The sequence below is a fragment of the Panthera onca genome, chromosome B3 (assembly GCF_046562875.1).
Source record: "Panthera onca isolate mPanOnc1 chromosome B3, mPanOnc1 haplotype 2, whole genome shotgun sequence".
In the NCBI taxonomy this organism is placed as follows: domain Eukaryota; kingdom Metazoa; phylum Chordata; class Mammalia; order Carnivora; family Felidae; genus Panthera; species Panthera onca.
The window spans coordinates 144,049,787-144,066,436 of record NC_138344.1 but is presented as its reverse complement, the minus strand read 5'-3'; the positions used below and the strand labels follow the sequence as shown (position 1 = coordinate 144,066,436).

Sequence of the window (16,650 nt, the reverse complement as noted above, 5' to 3'; positions counted from 1 at the left end):
CCCACATGGGCTCTGGTGCCTCCCAGCCCCAGGGATCCCATCGTGGCTGGGGCACCTCACTTCACACTTCCGTTTCTTCATCTGTAAAGTGGGACTTTTGCAAGGCATTAATAAGATCCAGCCTGGAATAGGACACCCTACCCCACGGTCCATTTCTGTGCCCTGTGCACCCAGTGAGGAGGAAGGAATCTTACCCTCGGGGTCCAGGCAGAGCTGGAGACCCCTGGGAGAGGTGAGGAGGCCACTTGGGGGGAAGCCAGTCCTGCCCTGGGCAGCCCTGGCTGAGGCAGAGCGGAGCAGAGCTCAGGGCCCTTGGCAGGGGTTCCAGAGGAGCAAACCCCACAGCCCCTGGACAGCCCCTGCCCCACCCCGGCCCCCACCCCATGTACAACACCCAGGCACTCTGGCCTGGTCAGTGTGGGCTCCAAGGCTAGGCCCTTGTCTGGAAGGCCATGGAAAAACCAAAATTGTCCCCCACCTTGAGTCCCCAGCAAGTGTGCCCGCCGACCACCAGGAAGAGCCTTTATTTCTGCTTCAAACCACGGAACAAGGAGGGTGTGATCTGGACCCCGGGTTGTGGATGGGAGAGGGCAGGCCCGTGGTCCCGGCCAGACCCTCTGAGGCAGGAGGCAGCGGCTCAGCTCTCCCTGCTCCAAGCATCAGCCCGGCCACCCTGGGGCTGAGGCCGCTCAGCTGTCAGGAGCAGGGGTGGGAGGCGGGGTTTGCAGGGCCCTCGCACAGCAGAATCCGGCCAGCCGTGCCTGTCCCAGTCCTCTCACTGGGGGGCCGGGGCCTGGCAGCTGGGTCGCTCACTGCCAGCATCATCCGGAACCTTCCCTGGAGCTCCCGGCAGACTTGGTGAGGGGGCTGCAGAAACACAAAGGCCCCTCTGTTGGTGGGGCTGCCTTTCGGACAGGCTGGCAAGGGAACGGGGAGGAGGGGGCTGCACCTGGGCGGGGCAGGCAAGGCCACGCTCCGGGAGCAGGGGCACTCCCTCCCCCGGCACCTCTACCCACCCGGAGACCTCCCCACAGCCCAAGTTCCAGTGGTGACCCAGGGCGTGGTCCCTGGTGCTGCTCTCAGCCCTGAGTGCAGCCTGACAGAGGCGGAGGAGGCTTTGGGGAAAGGTGGGGGGTAAGGGGTGGACGGGCCCCTTCTGGGCCCAAGCCGCTGGGGGGGCTGACATGCGAGGAGGGAGTGCCAGGCAGCCCCAGTGAGGCTGAATTCATTTCCACATCAGGGGGGAAACTCCCCAGGGTACAAAACTTCCCAGGGCACAGCTCACCCCTCATGTGCCCTCGGCAGAAGGCCCCCGCTGCCCAGCCTCACCCCTGGCGTCTGGAACACGGAATCCCCCTCTCCTGCCCACACACCCTCCCCCCAGGAGCTTCCTTGGCTCTGGCAGTCCCTTGGCCTTTAACCAGGCACCTACGGCCAGTGCAGGGGCCTGCCGCCGGGCTGGTCCACCGCCCCACCTCACGGGCACCTGGGCTGGCCCTTTGAACGCACACGTGCCCCAAAGGCAATGAATCAGGAGCGAGAGGGGAAGGAATTGGAACTGAGGGGGAAGCATGTGGTCCTGTGTCCAACAGACGCTGCATGGGCCCCTCTGATGGGCTGGGCCTGGGGCCACCACAGTCGATAGAGTCCTTAAGGGCAGGTAGGAGGGGGCACGTGGACAAAGAGAGGGTCAAGGCCAGGAGGCTTCCAGGCGTCCAACCAGAGGGGGGTGGGGCGGGCAGATGGGGGTGATGGTGTGCACAGGCTGGAGGGGTGGAGGGCCCCGTTTGCATGAGCGGGCAGGGGGAGCCCGGCTTCCGACCCCCGTGGGCAGTCCCTCACTCACCAGAAGCAAGCTGGCTCTGGGCTGACCCCCTCAAGGCGCCCTCGGGGGGCCAACGCAGCTCCCCACTCTCCACAGAACCCACCTCGCTAGACTCCACCACGATCGAGGGCAGTCGCTGGCCCAGCCGAGGGCCCTTCTCCCGGGCACCCACGGCAGCCTGCAGGGAGGGTGGGCAGGGGTCAGGACGACGCCGGGCCCTGGGCTCCCTGCTCCCTCCCACACCTGTCCTGCACTGTGCCCACTGGGAGGATGGGGGGCCCTGCCGACCCAGGCTGCAGGGCAGGAAGGAGGGTGTGTGTGTGACCATGCGCACGCGCGCGCGTGCGTGTGTGTGTGTGTGTGTGTGTGTGGTCGTGCAGGTGCGGGCCTCTCCCCCATCCCACCACTGCGGCTGGAGCACCACTCAGCACCTGGGGCAGCAGCTCTCCCCGGGGCTCCAAAGGACCCACCGGGCTCAGCCCTCAGGCCCATTTCACAGACAAGAGCCTGAGGCCAGAGAGGCCAAGGCCACAAGGTGAGTGAGCCCAGGGCTTCTGTGCATCCCCAACTGCCCCCTGTATCCTCACAGCCCCTTCCTGGGGTCTTCCCTGCTGGGCCCTTGGTCCCTCCCCAGCTCGGAGGAGCTGGGAAGCTGTTACCATGGCAACCTGAGCGGCTCTCTGGGCTCGCTCTGGGCTCATTGTTCAGTGCCCACAAGAGTGTGCGGGGGCTGCCTCCCCATGCCCTCCTGGCGCCCTCAGCGTCTCCGCCTCCCATTCAAGGCCTTCCGAGATGGGGGGCCCAGCTGCGAGTGCTACCGCCCAGCCTTCTGGCCCTAAGGCCACAGCAGCACTGACGCCCGCCCTGCCCACATCCACGCCTCTCCTCCGGCAGGTCTCCCTCCCTGGACCTCCCCGCCCCCCACCCTTCTACATAGAAGGAGAGTCGCTTGGTGCCTGTCTTCCTTCCCCCAGTGGCACGAGTGCCTTGAGGAAAGGCAGACACACAGCCCGAGGACTTTGCCAGCCGGCCCTGAACCGCCACAGCACAGCCATCTGCGCATGTTTGAACGCACATTCCTGGGCCCCCGCCCAGACTCTCTGAATGGAGGGCCCAGGAATCGGCATTTTCGCCAAGTACCGCAGGTGACCTTGTTGACTGGGACATCTGTGGAATCAGAGGGACAGCGCAGCAAGGACCCGTCCAAGCCCCAGCGGCTGGGCCATCCTGGCTGCTCCTGTTCACACTGCTGGGTCAGGGGCTCCCTTCTCCTGGAATCCCTCCCCACCGCACCTGCCACCCCGCTTCCTGTCCTCCTCTGCAAAGGCTTTGTGACCCCCAACCAGGGGCCCTCCTCGGCCCAGAGTGTGCCACTGGGATAGGGGAGGTCCAAGCCAGCAGCACGTGGAGTTCAAAGGCCCGGTGTCGCCCTTTTCCATCTGCCGTGCCGTGGAGGCTGGCCCCCTGGGTGACCCTGGGCGGGTTCCCCTCTCCAGCCCCGCTGCCCGCCGGCAGTGGCGACGATGACAGAGTCCCAACTCCAGAACTCGGAACATCAAGACTGCACTGCCTGTGGAGGGACTTCACTTTTTAGCTCTATCAACACAGCTCCCAAAACGTAGAGCCGAGGGCGGGGGACTCTGGCATTGCCTCACCCAGCGGAGAGCAAACTGCTTTGCGGAACAAACCCTGGTTCAGAAGTGGTGCTGAGTAAGCCAGGGAGGCTCGGCCTTCCATTGCTTTATGCACCAGACTTCTAGAGAAGAGCAACCACTTCTCCCACCCCGACGGGTAAACTGAGGCATGCCCCAAATCGCGGGCCAGGGCTTGAGGCTGGCTTCCTCCTGTCCCGCAGGGCTGGCAGACCCCAGGGCCCCAAGTACATACCTTCCCTGCTGGGTCTCCAGCCTCCTCAGCTGGGCTGAGCTCCTGCACAGCGGGCCGGGGGGCACTCATGCCGTTGCTGCTGCCGGTCTGCATGAAGACAGGGAGAAACGAGGCCACGTGCTGGAGCCCACCCTCCTCCTGGAAGCTTCAGACCGCTCCAGTCCACAGCTAGCCCACCCTGGACCCACTGCCCACTGTCCCCTGGCTCTCTGTCACCACTGCTCTCTGCCCACGCCCGCCCGCCACCGGGGGGCACTGGATAGGCACCACACGATGTGCCCGGGGTTGCGGAGGGGCAGGGGCAGGGGCAGGGCAGGAGAGGCTGACTCAGCCCCAAGACCCATGAAGGCCTCCTCGAAGAGGGCCAGCTGATCTGAGGCCTGAGGGATGAGCAGTGGGCAGCCAGGCCAGTGGAGAGATGTTCTGAGGCAGGGAACGGCAAGGAAGGGCACAGAGATGGGGGGACCCTCTCCTCCGCGAGCTCTTGCTGCGGGGAGGGCTCCCTTGCCCTTATACTGGCCTGAGCAGGCAGAGCCAAGTGCAGGCAGGACGTCGGTTTCCCTTCAGCTGCGGGTGTTGGGGGCCCGGCCCAGGGTGTGTGTGGGGTGTCAGCTCTCCGAGAGGACCTGGCCACCTTTGCCTCGGGCTGACTTGAACCTGGCTCACGCTGCTCCCAGCCTCAGACCCTCCACCTGCACCTGGCCAGAGGCAGAAGAGGGGGTGGGGTCCGGCAGGCGACATCTAACTTCAGGGCAGGCTGGGAGGGGGCCGCAGGCAAAGGGCAGGGGCACTGGGAGGGAAATGGGCAGAGGGACAGCAGTGACCAGTAGGATGGATCGCTTGTGACACCTTGCTGGTAGTGGGGGAGGGGTCCTGTGGGCACGCAGTGCGGGGGGCGGGGGCTGCTGTTCTGGGATATGGGGTTTCCTTCACCAAACATCGGTTCAGTTCGGTCCCGCGGAGACCCAGGGAAGGCTGGGAGGGGGGGCCATGTGCCTCCACCCAATCCCAGAGCCAGGGGAGGCAGCCCCTACCCTCCCTCACGGAGCCCCATGCTCCGGGGTCAGATCCTCCACAAGCCCCTCCTGGAATCCCACCGCAGGACTCAGAAGCTCAGCTAGAGCCCAGGGCAGCCAGGAGAGACACCAAGAGACTGGACGCAGAGAGGCACAGAGACTCAGAGGGAAGGCGAGAAAAACAGCTGGCCACAGAGACAAAGCAGAGATGACAGGACTGGGGACAGAAAAAGCAAACAGACCCGGAGGGAGGGTACAGATGGAGGGAGAGACACAGACAGACAGAAGGACAGAGAGAGACACATGATAGAGCTGTCACGTCGGCTGAGCAAGGGGCCAGGCAGGCAGAGAGCAAGTCCCTGGGGTCAGCCTCCCGCTGCCCGGGGCCAGTGCCAGCTGCAGCACTGGACCATCAGGGGCCCCACCACCCACACCTCTGCAGGCTCCCAGGTGTGGAAGGCCGGGTCAGGCCGTGCACAGCCCCCCAGGGGCACTGCTGTCGCCCAAAGCCCGGCCCCAGCAGCCAGGGGCTGACCACGGCCCCCACTGCCTCCTCTTTCCCGGAGCTTCGGACCCCCCCCCCACTCCCCCTTCTCTCCCCCCTCTCTCCTCTCCCAGCCTCGCCAAGCCGGGCAGCCAGGGCGCACCGCGGGGCGAGGGCCCCGACAAGGGTGGGGAGGGGGCGCCCCCTGGGCCTCACTCACACTCACCCTCCCGCGCTGGATGCTCGCGCCGGGTCGCCACTCTCGGCTCCGAGCTGCCAGCCCCGCTTCGCCCGCCCTCCCCCGCGCTCTCCGCCCACACGCGCTCGCCCGGCCCCCCATTCACACTCAGGCCCCCGGGCGCTTCCGCCAGGCCCGGCCCCAGCTCCCAGGTAGCACCTCGGCCTCATCCTCCCTTTGACAAAACCGTGCCCCCCACAGCCTGATCCCCGGCCGCTTGAGACCCCAAGCCTCAGGTTGGAGGTTCAGGAATTGGGGGGGGGGGGTCAGAAATCGGTGGGGCCAGATACATGGAAAGAGGATACCCTCCAGTTTGAAGGAGGAGCTAAGAGAAGGAAAACACCCAGGTAGGATGGCCAACGTGGTGGGGGAGGGGTAGGTCCCCGCACCACTTCCCTCTCACCGTCATCCCCCAGGCTATTCCCAAAAGGGAACAAAACTGTCCTGGGACGATCAGTTTCATTCAGCCTGGAGTGCAGACCTGATACCTGGGGCCAAGGTGCATAACTTCTAATCCACACGATTCCCCACCCTTCCACCATCCAGCACCTGACATCCAACCCCTAGCCAGCAGCCACGGCCCACCATTCCGCACCCTCTTATCCAGCCATCATCTACCACCCCCCACCTATTCATGTATTTTCCACCATCCAGTCACGGTCAAACCACCATCCAACATTCATTAACCATTCAACCCCAATCACCACCCACTATCCAACCACCTTGCATCAACCATGCATCCATCCATTCCTCCCATACCCACCATGTGCCAAGCATCAACACACCATGAAAATACCCATCAGTCCAACATTAATTCACCATCTACTCACCCACTACCTATCTACCCATCATTCACATTCTAACAGCTTTCCATCAGTACTCAACTACTCTCCATCTCCCATTCATTCACCCATCCGCCATATATCTGGTTGTCATTACTCAATCTATCATCTGTCTACTGCCCATTTATCTGGATTTATCCACCATCCATCCACTAGCCTCCATCTATCCAATCAGCCACGAACGCATCCATCTACAATTCAGTTACCAATCAATTGCCATCACCCCTCCATTCATATTTCTATGAACTACAACATGCCATCCACCCACTCACCAACCATCTACCATCCACCCAACTCCTATCCCTGTCCACCACATATCTGTCCATTCATTGTCCATCTCACAATATCCTCTATCCACCTACTCATCATCCAGCCCTAATACACTATTCATCTAAAACCCATTTGGGGCACCTGGGTGGTTCAGTCGGTTAAGCATCCAACTCTGGTTCAGGTCATGATCTCACGGTGTGTGAGTTTGAGCCCCACATCAGGCTCTGTGCCGAGAGCTCAGAGCCTGGAGCCTGCTTCGGATTCTGCGTCTCCCTCTCTCTCTGCCCTCTCCTGCTCTCTCTCTCTTTCTCTCTCAAAAATGAATAAACATTAAAAAAATTAAAAAAATAAAACCCATTAAACTATCATCTACCATCCATCCGTATTCATCCATTCTAGAAAAATTTATCGAGTGCCTTCTATGTGCTAACTATTGTTCTAGGTGCTGGAGATAGAGTGGAGAGATAGCAGCGAGCATTCATCCACCATAGTCTATCCACCATTACAATCCATCTCTGATCCATCCGTTTATCGTCTATACATCAGCTCCCATCCATTATTCACTATCCACTCAATATCCATCTTCATTCATTATCCGATCACCATCCACTTGCCATCTGTCCACCTTCCTCCATCTATGCATTAAATCATCCATTTACCGTTCACCACTCACCACCTACAATCCATCCACCATTTCTCCAACATCTTCCCCTTCACTGTTCGCTTTCCTTCATCCATTTTCCAAGATGTAGCCGCCTGTCGTTTAATCATCATCCATTCATTACCTAATCATCATCTACCCATCAGAATCCAACCATTCGTTATCTGTCCACCATCCACCTTCCATCTGCACTTCCGTAGTTCACAAACCATTGTCCATTGGCCTAGCACCCGTTCATTTATCATCTATTTCTCCATTCATGCACCATTCGGCCTCCTCTACACCAGTCAGGATCCCTCCATCAGTCCCACATCCGTTCACATTTACCCGCCATTTATCCCTCCCTCCTCTATGGACGGATGCACCAAACCATCCACTCACTATTTATCCACCATCCACCCACCAAGCCTCCACTGTCCACCACCTGTTACCTACAATTCACCCCCTGTCTGTACGTTCTCTTGGTATCCGTCAGTCTAGCAACTTAGCGTCCACATCCATCCGCCCTCCACCTGTCAATCTACAGCCTATTTATCTGCTTATCACCTAACCGATTACCATTGGATAAACGCATGTACCATCTCTCCACCACCTAGCATCTCCATCTACTACGCTTCCAGTACTGACTCACCCATTATCTACACCCTCATCCACATCACACACACACATTCTGCCACTGTATCCATCTTTCCTCCATTAGTTCACCTCTCCATCCAGCTATTCATCCTCTACCAGCCAGCCAGCCGTCTCATTCACAATTCACCCACCCGTCGTGCCGCCATGCGTCTACCCGTCATTCTTGTATCCTTGTGTTACCCATACACATAAACGTCAGCTAACCTTTCCCACTTCTCTCTACCACCATCTCCACCATCCATCTACCCGCCCATCTTCTCACCATTCTGTCACCCATTCACTCATAAACTAAACATGCGTTAATAAGTACTAATACCAAACATTTAGTACTCAGTGTTAGTGCTGGGTTCTAGGATCATCAAGATGAATAAGATCCCATCCAAAATTCACGGACTGATGCATTCGCAATCTGATGATCCAGAAAGGGGAAACAAGTCCGACAGAGAAGCGTCATTGTAAAGATTCACGCTGTGTCTGAATCTCGGTGCCTCCACCTTCTGGCCACAGGACGGCTGGCGCTCTGTGTGCAAGTTCCCCTGGAGAAGGATGGTGGGAGGGGGGGAGACGTCACAGCAAGACAGCAGTGGCCTGAACTGGGCACGGCGGCTGCAGTTTGGGAGACCTGATGATGTGGGTATAAAGAGGCGTAAGACAGGAAAAAGAGGTTGGCAGGGGTCGTGCAAGGCTAGGAATACCTGGCTAAGGGATAGGTGCCCGGTGATGGGTCCCTGGTAACAACAGGGACCTCTGGGACAGTTTTAGGCAGGTGCCCCGGTCAGCTAAGTTCTGCGAACGGAGCCCCCCACCCATCCCCATCCCCTTCTCCACTGAAGATACTTGAACCGGAAGGACAGGGGCTTGCCTTAGGGTCACACAGCAATGCCAGAGTGGCCCCTGTGGCTGCAACTGTACTGTCTCCACACGCAGACACCCTTGTGTCAGGGAAGTGTGTGCTGGCACGCTCCCATTTCCACCCCCACCCCCGAAAAGGCCACCTCCTTTCCACCTGGGCAGGAATTGCTCTCCCTACTTGTTAATGAGGGTGCTAGCTGTCACCTGGGGTGTTGGTTATCATCCAAGGCGCTAGCTGACGAGGGCCTCACAGCTCCTGGGGATTGCTCCTAACAGGGTTCTCAGGAGGTGCTCAAGGCCTTTGAGGCTCACAGCTCTGGCGGTGGAGCAGCAGGCTGGGACCAGGGGGTGTCTTTAAAGACGAGAGAGGCCCGTATCTGAGCCTACAGAGTCAGCCCTGGGGCCCATCTATGCCTCCAGCCTCTGATTTTGCTTCTCCCCCTCCTGCCTGCCCTCCATCCTGCGCACTTCTCCACAGGAGACAGGCAGATCTGGAGGCAGGGGCTTTGTGTCCTGGCCACACCCAGCCTTTGCTGTGTGTCCTGGGGAGGCCCTGCCCCTCTCTGGACCTGTAGCCCCTGCCAATGTAGTAGGATAGAATGGACTACGTGAGAGTAAGGACCCACCATCTCTGATGTTCCCACGGTGATGGCCGCGGTGAGACTAGAATTATCCCCTTAACAACCCCCTTGCCACGCGCACCATCCGAGGCTTGAATGGGGGTGAGGGCAGCCTGCCTAGGCTTGGGAGACTCCGGGTGGGTGGAGTCCTGGGCCTGGTCCAGGAAGGTTTGCTCTGCGCGCCCTCGTGCGGCCACTCTGGGGTAAAACACCCCAGACTCCCGGATCGCCGCCGCGAAGCAGGGACAAGGCAACCAACATTTGGGTGTTAATCTGAAGCATTTAATATTTTGAAACGCGACTTGAGCACCATTTTCCTATGCTTTGTCCTCACGTGTTGATCCGTTAGGAGAAGCAGGTCCAGGACTGAGCCCCTACGGCCCCTGGTCCTAAGGGTCCTAAGTAAATGACCCCTGGAGAGGAGAGGACCTGCCAGGGGGTGGGTTGACGATGATGGAAGAAGGAAGGTCTGGCTAGAGGAAACCCCCTTCTAATGACTGTCTCAGCTCGATAAAATTTTCAACTGTCTTGCACCAACACTGAATCTTCAGCCCTTAAAGATTGATTGACTACACCAAGTTTCTGGGCATTTCTCTCTAATGCAAATAATCAGATTTCAGAGTTTTTTAAATGCCATCTTAAGAGAATCACACCGACAGAGGCAGATCCAGGGAGGAGGGTGAGCAGGTGGGCGGGCACAGGGCACAGCGTCTGTAGGACCCATGAACCACCAGCCTTGCCATCGGCCGCCACCACAGCATCCGAGGCCAGCGGTGTGCCTGGGGCAAGTTGGTGGGACAGGTCCGCTGGGGTGGGGGTGGGGCGGAATCTGTCCTCCCTGGGAGGCTGGAATGGGGACAGGAGGAGGACCCAGGCCTGTCTTCCAGACCTGAACCGCCCCCCTTGACCCACACTGTGCAGTATTGAGCCTGACTGGGGAAGGGGGGGGGTCGGGGTGAATGGGGACCCCAGGCAACGTGTCACCAGGGATGCCAGACCCACTGCTTTGGGGCTTCAGGGGTCTGGGCCGCAGCGCTTAGTTTGAGCACCTCTCCCAGCCTGAGAGACAAGCTGCAATGGCAGAGGAGGGGGTGACCACGCGCAGACCCAGAGCCTGGGGGCGCCCACCACTATGCCTCCCCCTCCGACCCGGGTGGCTTGGAGTCTGTCCGCTGGTCTCAGTTTCTCTGAGCCTGGGGCCCTCCCCTTCTCCCCGCGGGGGTGGGCGCAGATTCAGGTTGCGGGAGCCAGAGGGGATCTGGTTGACATTCTCTCCCCACTCAGCGCTGCCCCCAGTAGCTTCTACCCCCAGCACAGATGGTAAAACAGGCTCGAAAGGGTGGGTGGGCGGGCGAGAGAATGGGAGACAGAGACGTCCAGGATCCGGGGCACTGGGGAGAGGAAGGGGCTTGCTCCCCATTTCACAGGCCCCAGGTGCCCGCTGGTCCCCTGCTCTGGGAGCTCGACTCAGGAGGCGAGGGCAGCAGGGGGACTCAGGTTCCAGCCCGGCCGGGTCTGATCTGTAGCCCTGTGGTCTGAGAGGAGCTGACGGTGCTTGATTTCCAGCCTGAAGGACAGGTGACCTTGGACAGGTAGGGATGGAAGCAAGAGAGGCAGCCCAAGTGTGGAGGCCCCGGCTAGAGCCGGTGAGGGTAGGGAGGCTGCTGGGACCTGAGGCTGGTCCCACGGCAAGGTTGAATGAGGCAGCAGGGGCGGGGGTGGGGTGGGGTGAGGGGGAAGAGAGCTGTCCAAGGTCATGCCGCCTGCTGAGGTCCTCCCACCTGAACCTTGCTAGCAGAGAGCTGCACACATCCAGCCCTGGGCCACCCACCACTGGGGACAGTGCTGTCTCCAGCCCTTTCTGCTTCCTCGCCCCAACCCATTCTGAGAAACTGAGGGTGGGCAGGACACCTGGTGGTGAGGTGGGGTGGGGTGTCAGGGGGTTAATCTCTAGAGCCTCCAGAGGTTGGCCCACTGCCAGGAGCAAAGGGCAGGACCCAGCTGGCCGTCCTGGGAGATACCCCAGGTCTCAGCACATATGGCCACCCATCCCCACCCCCACTAAGCTGCAGCTCCTGGTCACAAAGGGTGACAGTTCCTTCTCCTGGAAGCATTGGTAAATGAGCAGAGCTTGCCGTGAGCCACCCTTGTATAACAAATAGAGTTTAAAATAGGTGCCCCTGTAATGCACATGGATGTTTGTATAGCATGGGATGTTCTGGAACGATACACTGTAATTCTAGCAGAGTTTATACAGCACTTCCTGTGTACAAGGCACTGTCCGGATGCTTTGCCTAGCTGATTTAACCGTGGGAACCCTGGAAGGATGGTATATTATTATCCCATTCTATGGAGGAGACCAAGGCACAGAGGGGCGGAACCTGCCCAGGGTCACAGGGCTGAGTGAGAGGCGAGGCTGGGATCTGGAGGCGGCACAGGGACTGCTCAGCACGGGGCTGGGCTGCCGCTGTGGGGTGCTGGGGCTAGAGGGGTGAGGGGGCACACCTCTGCCCGTACCTCCATTTAATACTGGCCACATCCCAGCTGCTCCTCCAGCCCTCACGGCAGCCCTGGGGAGGGGGGCTGTCAACCTCTGTTCCCTGTAAGTGCCGGACACAGACTCGAGAGGGAAGCGGCTTGCCCCAGGGCTCACAGCGCTGAACTGAGCTCGGGAATCCTGCCTTCCAAGACCTGGGGCCGCAGGCGAACCCTAGAGTCGTCCCTCTCCTGACGCCTGGGGGTCGCCGTGTGGGTGTTAGGCCCGGGGGGGGGGGAGCACACAGAAACTGCCCACCCCCCCGCAGCCTCCCGTTTAATCGTTTGGGCGGTGGGAGCTGGGCTCTAAAACCCCTCGTGTGAACCCCCTACGTGCTGGGGGACAAAGCCCTGCCGGTGGGCCCGGGGAGGGGCCGGGCAGGAGCCAGAATGGCACCGGGGCAGGAAGGACAGCCCTTCTCCCCCAGCCCCAACTGCAGGGGTCAAGGCCTGGAGCCCGAGCAGGCTTAGAAGCGGGGCCCAGCACCACCCCCCCCCACCCCCCCATCCGGCCCGGCCCTGTGTGCACTCGGGGAGCAGCCGGGAGAGTGCACGCCCAGGCCCAGGTACTCCCCTGCCGTCTGGCACCCCCATCCTGTCCCTTCTGTCCCAGGCGGTCCCCTCCCACCCCACCCCACCCCTGGCAGGTCATTCCACGGCCCCAGACCCCACCAGATGCACGTCGTGAGAGTTGCGAGCAGAGGCCCCCAAACCCTGCACCTCCAGGGTGTGCGCCCTGAGTGGCGCAGGGGTGGGGTGGGCGGGTAGGGAAAGGCCGGAAGAACTCGTGCAGGGGGCAGCCCGGGCTGCAGGCCCTGGGGGGAGCAGACCCTCCCCCCCCCCCCCCCCCCCCCCAGTCAGCAGGGACACCAGTGAGGGTCTTGAAGGCCCATTTCAGGAGACTATCCTCTGAGCTCTGCGAGGGGCAGGTGAGGCCTGTGATAATAGCAATTCTGGTGATGAGAGAGAAGCGAGTTATGAAGTGCCCTCTAGGCCCACACTGCCCTCTTCTCGCTTCATCCTCAGAAGTGGCGGGCATTATACCCCTTTAGCAGGTAAGGGGTAACTTGCTAGTTGGTGATCTCCCCCCTGGACTCCGTCAGATGAAGCAGCGGACTGCCCACTGGCGGTGTCCGTAGTAGATGTCACCCAGAAGGTGACCGCGCCCTGGGTTCCCACCCTCTGTTCCCAGGGTGGGTGGGGGGTTAGTGCCACCATGGCCCACCACAGAGGCTCTGGACGGAAACTGGGCATCAGTCTGGAGCTGCCGCTGGGGTTCTCCATGCTGGGCAGACAGCAGAATTGCAGGGAGGCCCCCGCCCCGGTGGCTCTGAGTCAGTGAGCCCGGGGCGCCTTTCTAACGGTCCTGGGGGCTGAGGCTGCTAGTTGGGTCTGGGGACCACACTTCGAGCACCACAAGGCGGAAGGGGTGGCCAGAGGGACAGGAGTGTCCTCAGACTGACCCTCCCAGGCCTCCACGGTCCACATCTCAGGCAGGACACGTCAGCCTTGCAGCCTGGGGATGTCCCTGTGCTCAGGGGCAACGTTCAGGCCTCTGCTGGCCACACAGACTCAGACCAAGCCCCGACGCCTCCAGTGACTCCCTGGGTGCCCCGTGGGTGGGTCTCTTAGCTACTCGGAGCCTCGGTTTCCTTACCTGCTCGGTGGGGAGGGGCACAAGACCGTGTGCAGATAAGCAAGAGCCTACGTGGAAAGCGCTCGACAGAAGTCTCCGGGGTTATTCTTTCCCAGGAGGGGACATCAGCCTGGCGTGGAAGGAGGCCCGTGCTGCACTGACAGCGAGGGGACCAGGGCACCTGAGATCAGCAGCAGGCTCTGCCACTTACCAGCAGCCACCTCACTTCCCGAGCCTCAGTTGGCTCTTCTGAAACAGGGGCCGTCCCCGTCCCTGCTTCAGCGGGTTCTCAGCGGGTTGGTCTACACAGTGCCATGCACACGGCGCACAGTGTTTTCAGTCTTTGCTGGGAAGCCTTGGTGTCCTCCCCCAAGCTGCCACCAACACGTGTGCATTCTGATGCCTCCCCCCGACCCCTCGGTCCAGCCTGCAGGCCTGGGGCTTCCGGGAAGCGAGTACTTCTGTCAGTATTGCTGCTGAAGGCTCTGGAGCAGAAGTCCTAGACCAGGATTTCTCCAAAGGACCCCGTTTATCCCTGAGGCAGTGGGGAGCCATGGAAGGCTTCTGAGCAGGAGAGACGTGGTCAGGGCCAGCCTTTGGGAAGATGCCCCTGGCCATGGAGGAGGGTGGGTGAGACGGCCAGGTAGGGAGTCCAGCAGCAGTCCAGGTAGGGCAGAGGTGTGCCCAGGGACAGGCCGTGCGGATCACCGCCTCATCTCACTGTCCATCACCATCACCGATAGCAGCTACTACCGTTAGTAACCACCGCAGGACCATCCGCGTAGAATGTACCCAGTGTGAGTGCAGAATGCGCCCATGGCCTCACTGAAGTCACAGATGCTGCACCGGAGGGTCTCCATGACCCTTTTGGATGAGCAGCTGGGGGTCACGGAGTCAGTCTGGTCTCTGCCTCTGGTCCGGTCCTCTCACCCAGCCTGCAGAGCATCCCACGTGGGTGGCTGCTGGGATGCTCAGTGCTTGCGACGCAGGAAACACTCCCGGAGGCATTGGGGTGTCTCTGACATGCATGGTGGGGGGCGGATCAGCAGGGCAAGCTTGCAAACTCACAGTCAGGTCTAGGTCAAGATGCCAGGGGAACAGGAAGTAGGGCACCCGAGAGAAGGCTGTCTGGTCCTCCCTCCTGGCCTGCCACCCTCACTGGGCTCGCGGCCTCCCTCCTTCATGCACAGACATCCCCACGGGCACTTTCCTGGAGTTCGATCCTGGCGGGGTGCTGGCTCATGCAGCTGACCTTCTAGGTCCTACACGCTGTCAGCCGGGAGGCGAGAAAGGAAGAAGCTGAACCCCCTGCAGGAAGAGCCGTGACCCAGGGACTCGGGTGGCAGGAAACCTCCGGAACTGCCACCAGGGTCACGGCAGGACCCGGGCGGCGACTGGCAGGGAAAGTGGAACCTCTGCAGGGAGTCCCACCGGCCGCCGCCCCCCCACGCATGTCCAGACCTGCCCCCCTCTCTGGCGTCTCACCCTGGCCACCTCTGCCCTCACTCTGTGCTGGGGGTTTGTCTCCCTGGAAAGCCTCACAGAGCTGCTTTCTTCCGGCTCCCATCTGAGCTGCAGAGGGGCCCCCCTGAGCCCCCCATCTGTAAGGCAGGCAGCCCCTCCCTCTCCACCACCTTGCCGTGTCTGCTCTCCTTGAAACCATCATCACTCTTCAAAATTCTTTCTACTCTTGTGTGCATGGGTCTGTGGTCTGTCCCGGGACTGGAGTGGACGCTCAGGTGTAGTAGGCATTCAGCAGCTTTGGGTCGGTTGAATGAATACTTCTATGTAATTAAAAAAAAATGTTTATTTATTTTGAGAGAGAGAGAGAGAGAGAGAGAGCCAAGCAGGGGAGGGGCAGAGAGAGAGGGAGAGAGAGAATCCCAAGCAGGGTTGTCAGCGCAGAGCCTGGCGCGGGACTCAAACCCACGAACGATTGAGTTCACGACCTGAACTGAAACCAAGAGTTGGACGCTTAACCAGACGCCCTGGACCTACGTAATTTTTTAAATGGCTACATGGGCCATGATTTATCTATTTGTCTGGTGATGGAGATTCAGGTTTTCATCATTTTAACTGGAAGTAACTGATAACGACTATTACTGCACACGTGACTGCACCATCAGAGTCCCAGCAGGGGCACAAGAGAGCAGGGAAATCAAGGGCAGCAGAAAAAATGACCTATTTACCAATGTGTGGGCAGGGCCTGGGACCACTGAGGAAGTGTGGGCAAGCTCCCCGGGGCGGCAATGGTGGAGAACTTTTACTACCTCTGGGTCCTCCAGGGGCAGCAGGAAAGAGGCTGGCTGGAGCCTGGGGACAGAAGCAGCAGGAAAGAGGTGTGGCTGGAGGCTGGGGACAGCTGCTCCAGAGGCTGTGGCCACAGCAACACGGGAGGGGGAGGAGGGGAATCGATGGCCATCTGACTCTGCGCCGAGCTCCCCATCCTATGGGTACAGGCCACTTGGAGCACAAAGCAGGAGGGCAGAGCGGACCTGTAGAGGCAGAGGCACACTACCCACCCTCGTGCCCTTTGCCGTCCACGCTGGTCCTATGGGGAAACATGTCCTCCACTGATCGTTCTGGGTGATGACGACTGGGGAGTGAGCCATCCTGAGCCTTAGGCTTTGGGCATCAACAGCGCTCTTCGTATAAGGGGGGAGGGGGAAGACAGGCAGGCAGGAAACAGTCATCAAGGGGCATGCCTGCCATAGCACCTGCTTCCAGGCACGTTCTTCAACCACTGACCCGCGTCCCTCCCCCTTCCGCAGGCCCGTCAGCAGCACTGTTCTTTTAGTCTTGGCGGGGTGACCCAGACTTTTGTTCCTTCAGGAACCAAGTCCTTTATGGGCCTGTCATTAAGGAGCTCCCTTCCCTATCCCAGTAAGAACCCTGAATCACCACGGGGACACCTCTGGGCTCCGGACATAGTCCCCCTGGCCCAGCGTGTGGAACCAATTCCAATTCCCTCTGACGCTTGGGTTCGATATCCCAGGCAGCCAGTGACCACCCTTCTGCTGCTGGTTCTGTGGCATGAGGAACCAGAAAGAGCCAGTGGGGGGAGGGGGCGGCCTCGGCTTTAATTCACTGGAAGCATGACTGGGTTTCCTGATAAAGGCATTCCTCTCTTGGACACTAGCCCAAGGTC

At 60.3% G+C, this 16,650-nt stretch overlaps 1 protein-coding gene across 1 annotated transcript; it reads right to left on the bottom strand.

Moving 5' to 3' along the window:
- Nucleotides 1–517: 517 nt before the first annotated feature.
- On the bottom strand, nt 518–5,552 carry LBHD2 (LBH domain containing 2). The gene is made up of 4 exons (XM_060619754.2): nt 5,439–5,552; nt 3,713–3,799; nt 1,847–2,003; nt 518–867 (listed from the first exon to the last, which is right to left on the bottom strand). Exons 1-4 carry the CDS (start codon nt 5,550–5,552, stop codon nt 776–778), a joined length of 450 nt encoding a protein of 149 aa, XP_060475737.1. The 3' UTR covers nt 518–775.
- Between the last annotated feature and the right edge of the window lie 11,098 nt (nt 5,553–16,650).

Excerpts from the sequence above, each read along its gene's own strand:
- LBHD2 (XM_060619754.2), bottom strand. The coding sequence starts at position 5,552 with ATGGGGGGCCGGGCGAGCGCGTGTGGGCGGAGAGCGCGGGGGAGGGCG. Across the intron at positions 3,800-5,438 it reads CGAGCATCCAGCGCGGGAGG|ACCGGCAGCAGCAACGGCAT; the intron begins GTGAGTGTGAGT and ends GTCTTCATGCAG. Across the intron at positions 868-1,846 it reads CCAGAGCCAGCTTGCTTCTG|CCCCCTCACCAAGTCTGCCG; the intron begins GTGAGTGAGGGA and ends GTGTTTCTGCAG.